The sequence below is a fragment of the Passer montanus genome, unplaced genomic scaffold (genome assembly GCF_014805655.1).
Source record: "Passer montanus isolate IOZ18808 unplaced genomic scaffold, ASM1480565v1 scaffold48, whole genome shotgun sequence".
Taxonomy (NCBI): Eukaryota; Metazoa; Chordata; class Aves; order Passeriformes; family Passeridae; genus Passer; species Passer montanus.
In genome coordinates, this window is record NW_024369707.1 from 2,445,312 (window position 1) to 2,461,739 (window position 16,428).

General features: G+C 37.3%; 1 protein-coding gene across 6 annotated transcripts in view; it reads left to right on the plus strand.

Annotated features, from left to right (window-relative positions):
• SLC9A9 (solute carrier family 9 member A9) overlaps positions 1 to 16,428 on the plus strand; it is a 178,908-nt gene that overhangs the window by 38,335 nt on the left and 124,145 nt on the right. For 5 of the 6 annotated variants that reach the window (XM_039722233.1, XM_039722234.1, XM_039722235.1 and 2 more), the window contains exons 5-6: positions 1,551 to 1,666; positions 9,969 to 10,074. The exons of the other annotated variant lie outside the window; for it this stretch is intronic. In XM_039722233.1, the coding sequence (XP_039578167.1) occupies positions 1,551 to 1,666; positions 9,969 to 10,074 (222 nt within the window). The remainder of the gene's footprint in view (positions 1 to 1,550; positions 1,667 to 9,968; positions 10,075 to 16,428) is intronic. 6 annotated transcript variants of the gene reach the window in all.

The window sequence follows — 16,428 nt, forward strand, 5'->3', positions numbered from 1 at the left end:
ATCAGTGCAGAACATTTCCTTGGGATTACTGTCCTGCTGTCTTTAGGGTGTGCTTTCCTTCTTGGTTTTCCATCAAGAACAGCTGTGTTGGGTACTACTGGATGATGTGTGATCACTACCATTGGGAGCTCAGGTATCCACTGGGATCCATCTTTTCAATATGTAGAATTATCAGTACTAAATTTGCCAGATACTTAGAACTTCTTTTTATTTACTATTTTAAAATGTTTTTAAGTGAGGGAGAAAAGTATCTGGTCAAACCTGCAAGGAGGTTTAGACAATTATTTCTAAAAGACATGGCTGTGCTCACTTCCATTACTGTGGCTTTGGATACAATTGAAAACTGGGAGAGCAGCACCGCAGTCAGGTTTTGAAGGACTCATTCCTTAAAGCTGACAAATTTTTCTGCGGATAAGAAGACTAAGTTCACTGCAAGGTCTTGAGTTGTTATTCTTTGGGGAGGGAGAGAAAGTGAGCTCATCAATCAGGGAGACCCACAGTTGCACACAGAGGTGCAGGGGCATTGCTGAACTGCTTGCTAGAGAACCTCTGTAAACATGCACACAAATACTCAGCGCCACTGGGGAGGCTATGGTGACCTCTCTGCTTCTCTTGATGAAGTATCTGAAAGTGATTTGTAATTAACTCTCAGGCCGTTTGTTAATTGCACTTTACCTGTCCCTCAGGTCTGTGTTCATGTGACTTCAGGAGCACCTTAGGAGGAAAGCTGAGGGCAAAACCTAGCTCAGGATGAGCATGCATGGAACGTGCTTAAAGGATTGGCTGAGGGTCTGAAGTTAGAAGAGCACAGTTGTCAATCTGTATGTTTATGGAACAGGCATTGAATGCAATAGGGTTTATTATTAACTAGCCTGAACATGAAAAATATTGTAAAAATCTGCAACAGGTTCTAACAACAAGTGAATCTCTTTTTCCCAAGTTATTTCAAGATTCTAATTGGAATGCACATCTCAGAGAGCACTGTCTAATTACATAAACTAGAGATAACATTTCCTGTGAAGCTAGTGAGGCTGTAGCAGTATTTTGAAATGTGACTTTGTTGGCTCACTGTCACTGTGAGTTGTTAAATATGCCCACTTAGAGACCTTATGTGGAACTTTGAGAGCTGCTAACATTTAAAAGCTGATAGAATGAAACAATTAATTTAGAAATACAGAGCAAGCCCCAGAGCTGATAGTAGAACTGCCTTTGTTTAAATGTTCTACATTAGACAAATTTGTCTTAATAATGTCGTCTTAAGCTTACCTTATCTTTCCTTTTGAAAAATAAACAGCCCAAACCATTGTTCTCTGCTAACAGCAGATGAAAATTACCCAGAAAAACTTTGATTTGGAATTGTCTCTGACGTTTCAATACAATATTTGACAGTTGAGCAGGAAATAGATTTTTTATATTATGCCAGTTTATGTTCAGTATTCATGTGATACATTAATTGAAAAGAAGCTGAAGAGAACAAGAACCTGTTTAATACTGTACATTAAACATAAATATTCTCTCTCTGAATACCAGTCTTATCCTTGCCCTGACAGGTTGATAATGTATGGCTTTGTGAAGGCCATGGTACACATTGGCCAATTAAGGCAATGGGAATTCCACTTCACTGACTGTTTATTTTTTGGATCGCTGATGTCTGCCACAGATCCAGGTAACCATTTCAAATAAATTACTTTTTCAAAAGTCAGAAGAGTAAATAAGAACTGTATATGCCATAGAAATGTTCAAAGTCTCTATTCTTGTTTTTATTTTCTTCCCTTACCTGTTAAATACCTGATATTCTGATAATCATAAATCAATCAAAGTCCAAGCTCTTGTGGTCCCTTGTGGCTTTTTAGTAGCTGGTTTTCCTACATTGAGATCACAAACTTTATAATTGAGGTTGCTGAAAAGATTGGGAAAATGTTCTCTGATCTTCAGGACACCACCTGTTGCTTGCTGATATGAGAATTGCTATAAGCTGGAGCCTCACAGATAATAATCACAACTCACATCCATGTGTGACCTAACCCAGTTTAAAGATCTGGGGAATGGAGCATTCAGATTTGGCCATATAATACTGTTTATATGATACCAATGAAGCGTTTGTGATAAATACAACTCAAAAACCCAGATACCGAGAAATTGACTTGAATTTGCAGATGTGATGTTTAAAGCCCAAAGCTACATGAAATGGCAAACTCTGGGAAGCAGACTCAGTCAGTTTTGGAATCACAGAATTACAGAATTATTTAGATTTGGAGGGATGTCTGGAGGTCTTCTAGTCCTACCTTCTAATTAAAACAGTCTAATCTCAAAGCTAGCCTAGCTTTCATAGATTTGTCCAGGTTTTCTTATGTTGAAAATGTCAATAAGATTACTCAGATATTAAAAGTACTGCTATTTGCAGCTGTGGGAACACAGTAAAGGAGAAAGTGAACTGATATTTTTTAGAGGTTATCTACTAAGACAAAATACAAAATCTGCAAGGGTGTGATGGATTTTTGCAAAGTTTTCATCTGAGCTGTTAAAGGAGACAGAAGAGAAAATATTTTGTGATGCATGTGAAATGCTGCACTAGTGTTAAAAAACTACCCTTGAGAAGCTTCTCTGAGAGACTTAGGAATAAAGCTTTCAAATTCCCGGCTTTTAAAAGAAATGAGAAAAAGCAATATTGTTCTACACATTTTTTCCAGTCTTAAAATGAAGTCTCAATATTTAACAAAAGATTTGGGGCTTGTGATTTATCATTCTGACAGCTTAAAAGTACAGTAAAAAACAATTTGTTTCCACAAAACCAGTTGTTGCAAGGTTACTGTAAAAGCAGCATGAAATTGTTATTCTCAAATTAATCCACACATCCAATATGCTGCCACTTCTTTGATCACCCAGCTATATTAATAAGATTCAGCACATGATTGAAGCCTCTCCTCAGAGCAAGAGAAAAACACAAGTTGGAAGCACAAGGAAAACCTAGGAAAATAAACTGCTTATGGAATAAAACATCCTTACAATTTCCAAGTATATTTCTTGATAGTGCTATGAATAGGGTTTTGCAGCTGGCTTCATTTCTTTTCCCATTTCCCAGTCCAAGACTATTTAGTTTCACAAATGTTGACTTATGATGAGTAATGTATAAGACAAGTGCACTGATTTTGATTATAAGAGTATTAAATCACCACTGATTAATCTAAAACAATCAAGAGGAGAGAAAAAAAATCAACAAAACAGAAGCTCCTCTTGCACTGTAAGGAATAAGTTACAAGGATTACTTTTCCCAGAGTTTTAAACAGGCTTAAAAAGTAAAGCTGCAGTTGAAAAAAACTATTTTTAGTATGACAAACTGTCATTGATTAATATTGTTTCTAATTACTTGTCTGCTTATATAGTCTGGGCACATCCAAGAGTTTTTTAATGTTCAGTCTTGCTCCCTCTGCTATCAATTCACAATTTTCTAAGTTGTTTCATGTGTTCACTAATCTTATCCCTAAATTTCAACCCCTCAAAGACTTAAGAGAATTTTGAATTAAGTTTTTCATTAATTAAATTGTTGACACTGCTGAAAATATTTCATTGTGTTTTAGGATTTGCTAGTGAATTATAATCTCAAGTGTGTAAAGAGCTCACTGGCATTCCAAAATCAGTTCAAATGTGGTTCCCTAGAGGACTGACACATATTAGGGCATAAAAATAATCAGTATAAAGATTTTATCCGTGATAACTAGGGTTCATTTTGGGTTTTTTTAAGACAATTTCAGTAAAATGTTGTTAGTGTTATCAACAATAAATTAGTCATACGATGAAATAATAAATTCCTGTCAGATTTGCTACATGATTTTTCATTTAATTCTTCATTGTGTAGGATTATGAACTCATTTCAAAAAGAGATTTAATTTCCCTTGGCTATGGAAAGCAATTAAGTCTCAAAAGATGCTGAAAACTGATTTGTTGACTTGACAGAAGTTGGTTTGATTGAGCTCCTTATTTGTGATAGTAAAGATGACTGGTAGGTGTTTACATGTTAAACAAAGATTTTTACTGTCAAGGCAGTAAACAAACATATGCCAGGTAAAATTTGCTAGTATTGTTAAGAAGGAAATAATGTCACAGCACTCTGTAGGTTTTATCTGAAGATTTTTCATCTAGATATTTTGGCATAAAAATAATTCAGGAGAATTGTTCTTATGTGCTGTGTGTTCTCTTATATAGAAAACTAAAACTTGAACTGAGATTAAGAAATTAATTTAGGACTGGATATACTTGGGACTTTGTTTTGCATTATAGACCATGATCCTTAAATATCAACAATAGTTTTTGATGCCCCAAAAAACTTTCATGTCTCTAGAAAGGACAGTTAGAAACTTCAGGGACAAAACAAGGTCACTCGACCAAATAATTCATCTTACAGAGAACATCTCCTTCCAATAATTTATCATTTTCAGTAGAGAAAGTTTCTTATTTTAAGACTTTAGATGAGAGGTTAAATTTTAAGAAATAGAAATGTCTAAATTCCCAAATTATCCCTTCATTATTCTTGACTTAAAACACGACACCAGTATTTACATTTTTCTTCATTCTGATCAATAGGCATAATTCATCACATTGTCAAGGAAATCATGCCTTATTGTTTCATCTGCATAAAGCAGCACAGATTTCCTTGTTTCACTGTTGAAAGGGTTTCCTGGGATTTGGTTTCTGCTGTGCCCTGGCTCTGGGGGTGTTTTCTGGGCTCCCCCCAGAGGTGCAGGGCAGTTCCTCGCTGTGCTCTCCTCGGTGCCCTGCTCAGGGCAGCAGAGTGAGCAGGGGAGCTGCTGTGAGCCCCAGCTCGGGGTGCCTGCCCTTCAGAGACCTGCACAGTGACACTGCCACAGGGCTGGGTGGCCCTGCTGTCCCCGGGGGCTGCCAGGCAGCCTCAGCAGCGAGCCCTGCTGCAGGCTGAGATGGAATAATGAACAGCACAGGGGTGTAAGGGTGGCACCTCTGCCCCAGCCACCCAAAGCACACACACAGCACAACTCTCCAGGGCTGCTGCTGGTAACACCTTCTGGGCAACCACCTTCCCATCCAAAGACATTCCACACACCTTTAGCCCTTCCTTTTGTTTTCTTTTCTGATTTTTGCCGTTTCAAGTATAGAAAACTGTTTTACCTTCACAGGGTTTGCTGAAGCACGGCTATTTCTGAGCTATATGAACTTTCTTACCTTTGGTCACATTGACAATCACAAGGCTCTTCCCTTTTTGAAGTTACTATGGTTACAGCTGAACTGGAGCTGTGGGTTGTGCTGCTCGTGTTATTGATAAAATTGGATATTTATCAGAAAGAGCAATTTCTGTTTCTCATAAAATTGAAGGATTTTGCATTGAGAAGCATAACATATAAATATAACAAGGTAATGCATTTCAAACACTTTCTATAAGATGGTTTATAATTGTGTTTTAAATTAAAATATATGTCTGCTTTCTTCTTATTTACCAGTGAACCAATCTGTGGGTGCTGTGACTTATTAATAGGGAAATGAGTCTATAATTCAAATTGGAATCTTTATTTTTAGACAAAGTCAATAGGAAATTAAAGTTTGATTTCTCTAATCTTATTTTCTTCCCATTTAATACTGCACTCCTAAAAGAATTTAGGGCCATGAGCTATGAAAGATATTGATAGCTCTAGTCAGAAGACTGAGGTACAATAATACCAGTACTTTATACAATGGTGTAATTTATTTTTTGTTTCCTTATTCTTTTAAAAGTAACAGCAAAGTAGCATTGGATGCAGTTAGCATAGGGATTGCTGTAGTTTGGTGATATTTCAGTTGTATATACTTTTTACAGGCATCTATAATTTGTCCAAAGATGCCTTTCACAAAGCAGCTCCACAGACACTTCTTATGACTTGGGTAGAACTGAGATCATGTTTATGCTTAGCATGTGACAGATGTTACCTCAGCCCATGAAGTCAAGGAAGAAGTGAATCAGATTTCTGTTGGCATAAATAAAATCTGTGAAAATCTTAGATGCCTCACTATTTCCTGCTTCCCATCACTGAATTTTTAACTGAAGTTCACAACCCTTTCTGAGTCAGCAGCTCTGGTACATGTTATTTCTGTAGGTGTCAGTTTTCTACTGCCACAAAAGGTGTTAGTGCTCCCCCAATGACCTGTCCCTCCAGCCAGTTCTTTACCCACCTCTTCTTATGTCCTCATTTGCGTACACTGAAACAAGAGATGCTGAGTACTTTAGTGAAAAGTAGTTTGGTATTTTTATAATACATATTGTATCTAATGAATTATATGAGTCTTGGAGTAGTTACCACACAAAAACCAAGCCCTACTTACTGTTTCTCAGCAGTGCCTTCTGAAAACCAGGGCCAAGCTGACTGCAGTGCAGCATCTACAAACTTGATTTAGATATCAAAGTTCTCACAGACTAGACATATTACTGTCCTATAGGATTATTTTTAAATTACTTCCCTTGAATTTTAAAGTCATCTGTTTGACAAAACGTTATGTGACTTCATTGGACATGATGACTGAAAGGAGATGGTGTGGTTAGAAATTGAAAGGTTGAAAGGTGTGGTTAGAAGTCAGTATGATTCCTGTAATGATTTAAAATAGACAAGGATAAATGCTACACTTGAAAAAAAAGCATCTTCATAGATAGCAGATAAGAAGTGAGCATTCACTTCTGAAAACAATTTCGAGTTTACAACCTATGAAACCTATGAAAATGAGTCATAAGTACCAATACACAGGAAAAAAGGAAAACAGGATTTATTAACATGTTCTACAGCATTTTTTCATTTTGTTTCTTGACAGCAAGTGTCAACTACATTACTGGGATGTGGTTTTAGGCACTGTATTTCAGGAAAGATATGAGCTGATTAGAGGGCAAGAAAACATTACTAAAGGAGGAGATTGAATGAAGTGAGTCATTTTAGGGAGGAGATGTCTGAAATGAGTCTTTGAATAGACAAATTCTGCTGAAAGAAAATCAGAATAAATATGACAAATTTTTGTCTCTCATTAGGCTAGGAATGGAAATTGCAGACTTGAAAAGCAGGAGGGGAGATTTGGGTTAGACATGATTCAGGAATAATTGCATTTATAAATGGTATGAATACTGAAGAGTGAGTTAGACTGCAAATGCTTTGAAAGGTGTGGTTAGAAGTCAGTATGATTCCTGTAATGATTTAAAATAGACAAGGATAAATGCTACACTTGAAAAAAAAGCATCTTCATAGATAGCAGATAAGAAGTGAGCATTCACTTCTGAAAACAATTTCGAGTTTACAACCTATGAAACCTATGAAAATGAGTCATAAGTACCAATACACAGGAAAAAAGGAAAACAGGATTTATTAACATGTTCTACAGCATTTTTTCATTTTGTTTCTTGACAGCAAGTGTCAACTACATTACTGGGATGTGGTTTTAGGCACTGTATTTCAGGAAAGATATGAGCTGATTAGAGGGCAAGAAAACATTACTAAAGGAGGAGATTGAATGAAGTGAGTCATTTTAGGGAGGAGATGTCTGAAATGAGTCTTTGAATAGACAAATTCTGCTGAAAGAAAATCAGAATAAATATGACAAATTTTTGTCTCTCATTAGGCTAGGAATGGAAATTGCAGACTTGAAAAGCAGGAGGGGAGATTTGGGTTAGACATGATTCAGGAATAATTGCATTTATAAATGGTATGAATACTGAAGAGTGAGTTAGACTCCCTCGAGTTTCATGGAACCAGCATCATTTCAGTTCTTTAAAAACAAATCAGATAAATATCTGTCAGCAGAGGTGGGGCTGAAGTTTGCTCTGCCTTGGGCCAGACAAGCAGAGGGACAGAGCAAAGACCAGGACCCTTCAGTCAGGGACAGGTAAAGAAGATCCAATAACCTCCCCTGGGAATGGGAAAACATTTGAAATGGAAGATACTTTCTGAGAACTGGGTGAACTGGGGAGTTTCTCCCAGAAGAGGCAATTGATGCATTACTGTGTTGCTTGCTTTATTATTTTGCTTTCATTTGAAAAGATTAAAGTAATATTTTTGGGGTAGAGTTGGGAAAGAAAGAAAGCAAGAAGAGAAAGTTGTTTATTTAGGAGGCAAGAGGAAGGAGAGGAATGTGTAGGCTCTGTCTAATTGGCTTGGCCCACCACACACACCCCAGCAGTACACTGACTTTGATTACTGTTTTCTTTTCTTTCTATCATTATCACAGGGACTATTAACGAGAGCCCAAACTAATTAGCTAATAAGCAAAAGCTGAAAGTGGCAAATAGTTTTAGAAAACAAGTCTGTTTTTATGCCAATGACATTAGAGAGCAGGAGACTAAACTGAGTCCACATTTAGCACATTAAGTCAGCATTGCTAATCAGGCAAAAACCTGAATATAGATGTTGGTGAGCCAAGAAAATATTTTTTGTCAATAAAGCTTCTGCCTACACCTTTGAGCTATTCAGGGGAAAGAACTCTTTTCCTAGTTTAAATTATAACTGCAGTGGGAGTAGATGGGTGAGGTTCCCAGGATGGTTAAATATAACTAGCTAATTTAAATATAGCTAAATCAGCAAATGTTCAGCTACACACATCTCCTAAATTTTCTTCTGTAGAATAACACTTCCAAAATTCTTCAGAGATAACACATCAACAAAGATCACTTTAACATAAAATCTCACAGGAGAACTGAGAATCTGTTTTGGGTTTATAAACTGATTTTGAGATTACGTAGATGTTTAAGTGCCATTTAGAAAATCTTAGCAGCAATGCTTTCAAAGTTTCAAGAAATGTTATAAGACAAAGCATAATCAGCTGGTCATGTTCTTGTATGAGTTGTCAGCAGTCACATGAATGTAAAAGCATATTATTTTTATTTCTAAAATGTCAGATGTGAACATGGCATCCCAGAGGCACTCCTAATTTTTAGGATTCCTGGGATATGAGGACTGAGTCAATTGTACAGCTATGTATTAGAATGAGCACCAGTGAATCAGTGAGTTACCATGCAATTTTTAACCAGACAAGTAATTGGGCATCTTTACATTAAATTTTCTTTGAAATGAGAAAGTTCTGCTTTGTCCATGCAAAGAGAAAATAATAATAATAAGAAGAATTCAGCTAAGACATACACAGAACATAAACAGCCTTCTCAGCTGGAGATGATGAAGTGCAAGATAGACCATAGGAGGGACTGTGATCCCCTGTCTGCAGGGAAGAGGGAAAAACAGACAAGGCCTAAGTTAATATCTACAGGATTTAATTACCTGAATGGAAACCAAATGTCTAAATACTCCTGATGATGTGTGTCTAAATCATTTGCTCACCTTCAATTTAAATTCACCACACTCTATTTTTTCTATTGCACTGGTCAACTGAAAAGCACATAGAGGGTATAACTCAGGGAGAAGGAAGGAACTTAAATTACTGGTATGCTGAAAGAGCCTTTTAATGGGTTGTAGGTGTCAAATATCCTGGTCTGGGTCAGAGACTTCCTGGCTACCCTGAGCCACATCCTTGCTGAGCATGGGGCAGGACAGGGTGGGTATGCTGCACATCCCTGAGTGAGCATGTGTAACAGATGGATAAGGGTATTTATATCCTTCTTAAAACAGGTAGACTCCTACTCATCACACACAAAATCCACAGCAAAACCCAACTCTTTTTAACATCCTTATTCCTCTGTGGTCACAAGATCACAGTGCTTCATATACAGTGAAAAATGCTGTGACATTTTCATTTCTGTAGAATTCTCTCTGTGAGAGGGAAAGCTTCTTCCTAACTCAGCTGAAGCAGAAAAACTCATAGACTTAATGAATTTAATGATCTTATGTTTTCCAGTTGATCCTTCTTAACTCATTGTTATCCACTTAGGCAATATATAGGACTGGGCTTCTCAAAACCTGTATTTTAACATTGCTTTATTTCTTGAACTGCCAGAGGAATATGAAAATACCAACTCACTTTGCTTTCCTTCCATACAGTGACAGTCCTTGCTATTTTCCATGAGCTGAATGTGGATACAGATTTATACACACTCCTGTTTGGAGAGAGTGTCCTAAATGATGCTGTGGCTATCGTGCTGACACAGTAAGTTTCACCCACCTCCATGCTTTACTTGGTGACACAATGAAAGCTTTATTCACTGGTATCATTCTCACTGATATAGTTTGTTGAAGTACAGCTATACCATTTGAAGGTTTTGTTGCAAAGATGTAATTTTTATTTTTCTTGGTTTGTTAACACTAGAATTCCAATGTTGTTCATAGCAACTGTATATCCAGAATGCAATTTTAGTTCCTGTTCTTTAACCCAGAAAGCAGTATATTCTGTAAAATTATAAACTTAATTTATTACAATTTCTTTCCTCATCTAAACAAGGTATATTGAAAAAAAAAATGCTAAATGAGCATCTTGGGCATACAGCAACTATAAAATTCAAGATAGGCTATTCTTATTTTTTGCAATTATTATTTTCCAAGATTAAAACCACAGAGTGGTACACAGTATCTGTTTATCTACTTCTGTCTATGGAAGCTGGCAGAGCTTCAGCTGATAATATTATCTTAAAATTATATATAGCTTTTTTATTCTCAGGAATCCTCAAACAGATCACAAATGATGGGCCAAAATCACACAAGTATGTGCTGTCCTAAAAACATAGATGCTAAGTACATGATTAACAGGATCTCAAGTTTACTCCACTCTACATGTATTACATGCTTCCCAGAGCTTTGCCAGAAATACAAATAATCCTCTCAGATAATCTTAAAAGTAACAGAACTGCAAAGTCAAATTCAGTTTTCCATGATGTTTGAAAGTGTTTCACAGTAAGCCTCAATTCAGTGCCAACCTTCTCCTTAAAACCTGGTTTCTTGAACAAGGATTTATTCTATCTCTCAGTATTAAAGAGTTTTATAGTTAAAAGATGAGCTTAATATTTTGTCTGAAACCCCATGGAGTTTCAACTTATAATAATTGCTGCAAAAAACTCGAATTTGTTTCACAATACAAAAAATAAATAGTATGTCTATTTAATTTATCACTCCCCAGTTACCAGTCTAGTAACCTTCACCTACACTAAACTCCTCCCAGAGTTTTCAGAGCAAGAGCAATGTTCTCAAGCACTGTTGAGTGTCTGAGCACAGCAGTCCAGGGTTACATGCAGCATGGCTGTCACATCCCGGGCCTGGGGCTGGAATGTGTCACCTGGGGGACCTCTGGTGCATCAGATAATAAAATGCACAAAAGGAAAAGTAAGCAAAGACCAGACAACTGGTAGAGAGAGCCACAGAAAAGCATTGAAGCAGCTATTAGAGCTGGGAAGAAGCGTGTAGGTGGCAATGTCTGAGATTTTTATCTCCCTCCCTTGGCATGGTTTAATAACAGCTGAGACATTTTTCAGCTCATTTAGACTCCTCATCAGTTAGTCAAGGTTCCCAGAGAGGAACAGTAAGGCTCCAAGCAGCTCAAGGGAACTCAGAGTGTTTTAAATCTCTCTGGTTTTCAGTCACCCTGATGCCAAAGCACACAGATCTCCCAAAGGAGCAACTCAACTGCAGAACAAATCTAAAAGGAAAAGTCCCATCAGATTGCAGTTCCAGCAGTATTCCAGTACATGATTCATGAGTTTCTAAGCTCTGCTCTTCCCAGTACTCAAGTCTAGGTTATGCTCCTCAGCCTTATCTACTTCTTATGTTTTCTTTGCTGTTACATGGGAGATTACAAATCTTTAGTAGAAAATCTCTTGTCACTAGAAAATTGTTGTGGTTTTTTATATATTCACTGTGACCAATTATTTGATTTCTATAGTCATTTGTAGAGACTGAAGAGAATACTTGGCATCATCAGTTTCACATTTCATTACTCTCTGGCTTAAATAATCATCTTCTGCAAAAATACAATATTTCTGCAACCCAATATAATCTTCCTGGAGCATTTTAAGTAAAGATATACTGTTAATATTGCCAGCTTCAGGTCATTAACACCCTACTAAACCAATCTGAGTTTAAATGAAGAAAATTGTTTTTCTGTCACTGCAAAGGAACAGCTATTTTTTTCCTGTAACCCATACCATTCTTGTGTGCAAACACAACATGTTCATAATTACAGCAATAGATGTCTATTTAAAAAGGTGTGAGAATAATGTTTACAAAGCTGGAAAAGCGAGAGTAAGTAATTTAGTACACTACATAATGATAACCAGAAAAATAGAATATGAAAATACACATTGTCTTTTATTAACTAACAGAATAAATAAGATAATGTCTGCAGGAGTGACTCACTGCAGGAGAGGCAGGAACACAAAAGAGAGAAGGCCCTTATGGCAGGAGGTGGCAATTTGGCAAGGTGAAGGCAGCATGGCTGTCTGCCAACAAGGGCTTAGATTGATCTCTCTCCTTTCTTTCAGCTTCTCCCTCCTGTTTTTCCTGTCCTGTTTATCATTTAGTTTAAGAGGGACAGCAGCAGGAGCAGCCACCCCTGCATTTTTCTAGGGATTTAGTAGCAAGTCCCACGAGCTGTGTTGCTGCAAGAGTGTGTGCACACAGTGAAAACACCAAGCAGGGAGCCAAGTTCTCTGGGCCAGTGAATCAGCTCTCCTCTGGCCACCCTGCCCCACCACACACCTGGGTGTTTGTGGTCACTGCTTCATTTAGAGTGTGCTATTCTGGGATAATCCATGCAGGAGGGATCACTGTGACTCAAACTGACAGCGGAGGCTGCAGGAAGGCTGACAGGCTGCTGTGCATCTGGGAATGCTCACACACACAAGGGCCTCTCTAAACAAGGGCATGGGAGATGCAACGAGGATTTCCTCATGTTGAAATTACTTCCAGAATGTCTTACAACTTTTTGTTATTGGGATAAAATTCTGCTTTTAATAAAAGAAATTGTGAGAATTCTCACAGAAAATAAACATCAAGAATTCCAAGTATTTAAGAAAAATGATAGCAGACCCTTACAATACAGTATGTATTAGATTACTAAACATGTTTGCTTTTAGCCAGAAAAACCCATATGACTAATTATGCCACAAATACTTCCTACTCACTTTGTTTTCCAGAATACTGACTGAGGAAAATCCTGATAAAAGTAGTTTTATGGTTCCTCTTAAATATTTCCAGGATGAACATATACCCACTCAAACATTGTACATCTTCTTCATTCAAAAAATACTTTCATCCTAGTCTAGACATACGTTATGCAAGTTAAGGTCATGCTCAAACCCTTCTTTCTTGGCAAAAGCTTGTATAGGGCTTTCTAAAATAACATGGCAAAGGTAACTGATTTATTGAAAGGGTAACAAATTTATTGAAAAACAGTATCAATTTCCAGGGGAAATAACTCAGAAGCCAGAGTTCAGCTCAGTTTGTGCTGAGCACCCTCTAAGGTTGTCTTTTCTCAGATAGTGATTCCTATAATTATCTTAGGCAGACAAGAGAATTCCTTCTGACACACTGGTGATTCTTACTGATAGGCACAGCCATCGAATTACTAATTTGAGTGCAGTTTAGATCTTTTCAAAATGTAGGAAACTCTTGTGATATAATGGACCTCAAATATAAAATTAATAAGACTCTTTAAACCTTTCTGGTTCTAGGTACTTGTTTACCTGGTATTGTTATTATTTCAGTGGGTTATTATGTCACTGAACTTGAATGTAGCATACACAGGAGAAAAATGTAATCAGAGACTGAGAAACAGATATTGGACAAACATTAAATGCAGTCACAAGAATTCAGTCTGTGTTTCATGTGGTCATTGTCCCAGTGATGTAACTGTCCATTGTCAGCAAGTGTTACTTCCCTACTTTTCACAATTTCTGATTGTTGTTCCTTGAGTATTATATATTAAAATCAGCTGTTCTGCAAAGGGCAAGAACAGATATTGTAACCATGCTGCTGAATAATTAAGATGGGAGCTGGGAGTTCCAGGAATAATATTGTCTTTGAAAGTTATGATGGGTGTCTGCTTGATGCATATCTCAGTAGATTTGAAGCTCCCTTTATGATTACATTTTTCTTTTTTCCTTTTGTCATGGACTGTCTCTGAGTTGGATCCTTTGCCCTTCCATTTTTGAAGCATTATGCTGTATAGTTTTTGCCACACTTTGATCCCTGAGCACATTGAGTAACAAATTTTACAGAGGAAAGACATCTGAATGTTCTCACATCATTTTTCCCACAAACTGCAGTTATATTCAGAAAGTGGACTTTAAAAGCAGCATTGTGGGTTTCCATATGTACTGTGTCAAAATCTTTTGTTTCATGTGTATCAATTAAGAAACAAAGCCTTTTCTCTTAGCTAATCCTTTGTTTCAGCTTCCTCCCCACCTGTAGGTAAATAGGAGCTTGTTCAGTCTAAGAGCACAGGGAATTCTGTCAGCCTGAATCCCCTTCCCCATGCTGAGATTTGTTAGGCACTATTAGCAAATGGCAAATAGTATTGAGTCACCACATAAGAAAAGAAAAAGGATGCTGGTTTCTCTATAGCCCTTATATTTTTAGCCACTTTTTAAACTCTGTATTCTTGCAATTCCTTAGTGTCTTTTACAATACTATCTCAGCCACTGGAGTGAAAACGAAACTAATTTAAGTTCTATTTATTCTTGACATGTATCTGAGTGCTAAGATGTTATTCACACATCCTAGACATATCAGTACATAGAAATAGTGTAAAAAACCACTTCTATCCACAAGTGGGCCCTTATGTACACACAGCTAATAGCTTTAGTGTACCTACACATAGAACTGTTCAGCCTAGGAATTCTTTTTCAAAAGGATAAAAGCCTCGCTCCTTGCCAACTAATGTACAAAGTGTGCACAGAACCTTTCCAGGAGGGAAAGAGGGAAATAAAAGCACTTGTGCCATCAAACAGGTGACAGGTAAAAAGTATCAACACATGCAACATTTTCCTGTTTAAAGAAAATAGATTTCTTAGGTGAGAAGAGGTGGTGAAATGAAGATGTAAGAAAATGAGCTGGTGAAAGCAACAAATGGACATTGTAAAGGCATGGCTAGGAAAAAGAAGGAAGAAACAAAGATAAGGCTCATTGTGTAACTACAGATCATGACAGTGATACATAAACCTGTAGCTAGAACTCTTTAGAGGGAAGAAAAGCTTGTTTACTCATAGGGATGCAGAGGAAAACCTGATTATCTTTCTCTGATGCAATTTTGCAGTTTTACATTGTTTTGTTATGAATATCTATGTTGAAATCCTTAAGTAGTACATCAAAATCAGCTGCTGAACTGTAGGAAACTGGCAACAGAATAGGAATTAGGACAGCCAGTTCTAAAGAGCGATATGCTGCAATCAGACAGTGAACCTGAACTCAGAAAATTAATGAGATTCTGCCAGAAATACAAGGGGTTGCTCACAGACCCTTTCTTTGTAGCTGTCTTTACATAGACTGGTTGGGCAGCCCTGAGGGGACTGAGGCATGTATGAGCTCAGTCTGGGCAGTGGCAGATTTAGATGAGGGGCTGCCTTTGCAAAGCCTGACCCAGAAATCCCAGCTGAAAGTGAGACCAGCACTGGAGCCCAACAGGCACAGGGAGAGCTGCTCCATGGTATTGACCTGCATGACTTTGAATCCTTCACAAATATTTGAGGATTTCAGTGTCTGTGAGCCACAGTTCTGGACCAATGACTAACTGGATCTCTGGATCTCATTCTCATTCCAGATAAATGCTATTTGTGATTTTATTCCCACAAAGATTCCTGAGGAGGGATGTCTGTAACACTGTGGAGGAGAATAAAATAGAATCCCCTGAAAACCTGAAAGCAAATGAAATGCTGGATGGAAGCTCAGCCCAATCATTTCACTTACGGGTTCCCCTTAGACAAGATGGATTTGGCTGCTATTCCAAATGTTGTTGGAAAGGTTTATATAACAAGCAGCCATTCAAACAGTCAAATAACAGAGTAATTTTTATATTAATAGAGCAAGGAGTTAATTGTGCATCATATTAGTGGGTGATTTTGAAAGGTAGATGATGAGTCCTCTTTCTCTATTATTTCTCTAATAATGAAATTTTGGTTGTCCATCTGCTCCTTTTACCTTTGAGGAAGGGTTTAGTCCCAGCTTATTTTGTTGATGATAATTAGAGTTTCACGTCACTGACCATCTGGAACGGGAGATGTGAGCACTGGGAAGCTAACCAAACTTGCTATTAGCAGGAACTTTAAAAAAGCTTCTCTCTCAGAATAGAGGAAATCCCACATAAAATGTTTGTATGTTTGCTTAACAAAACTTCCTTTTCTTTCTCCTCCATGAGCTTTACTGTACAGACCAGTGTTATACTTAAATCAAAGGAAAAAATTCTGTTGAATTTCTGAAATGCTTCTTAAAGCCAAAATTTCAGTATGAAAATGAGCACTCTGAAGAGAACATTTTCAGGAAGTAGTTCTCACTCCTCAATTTCTTTCACATTTCAGTA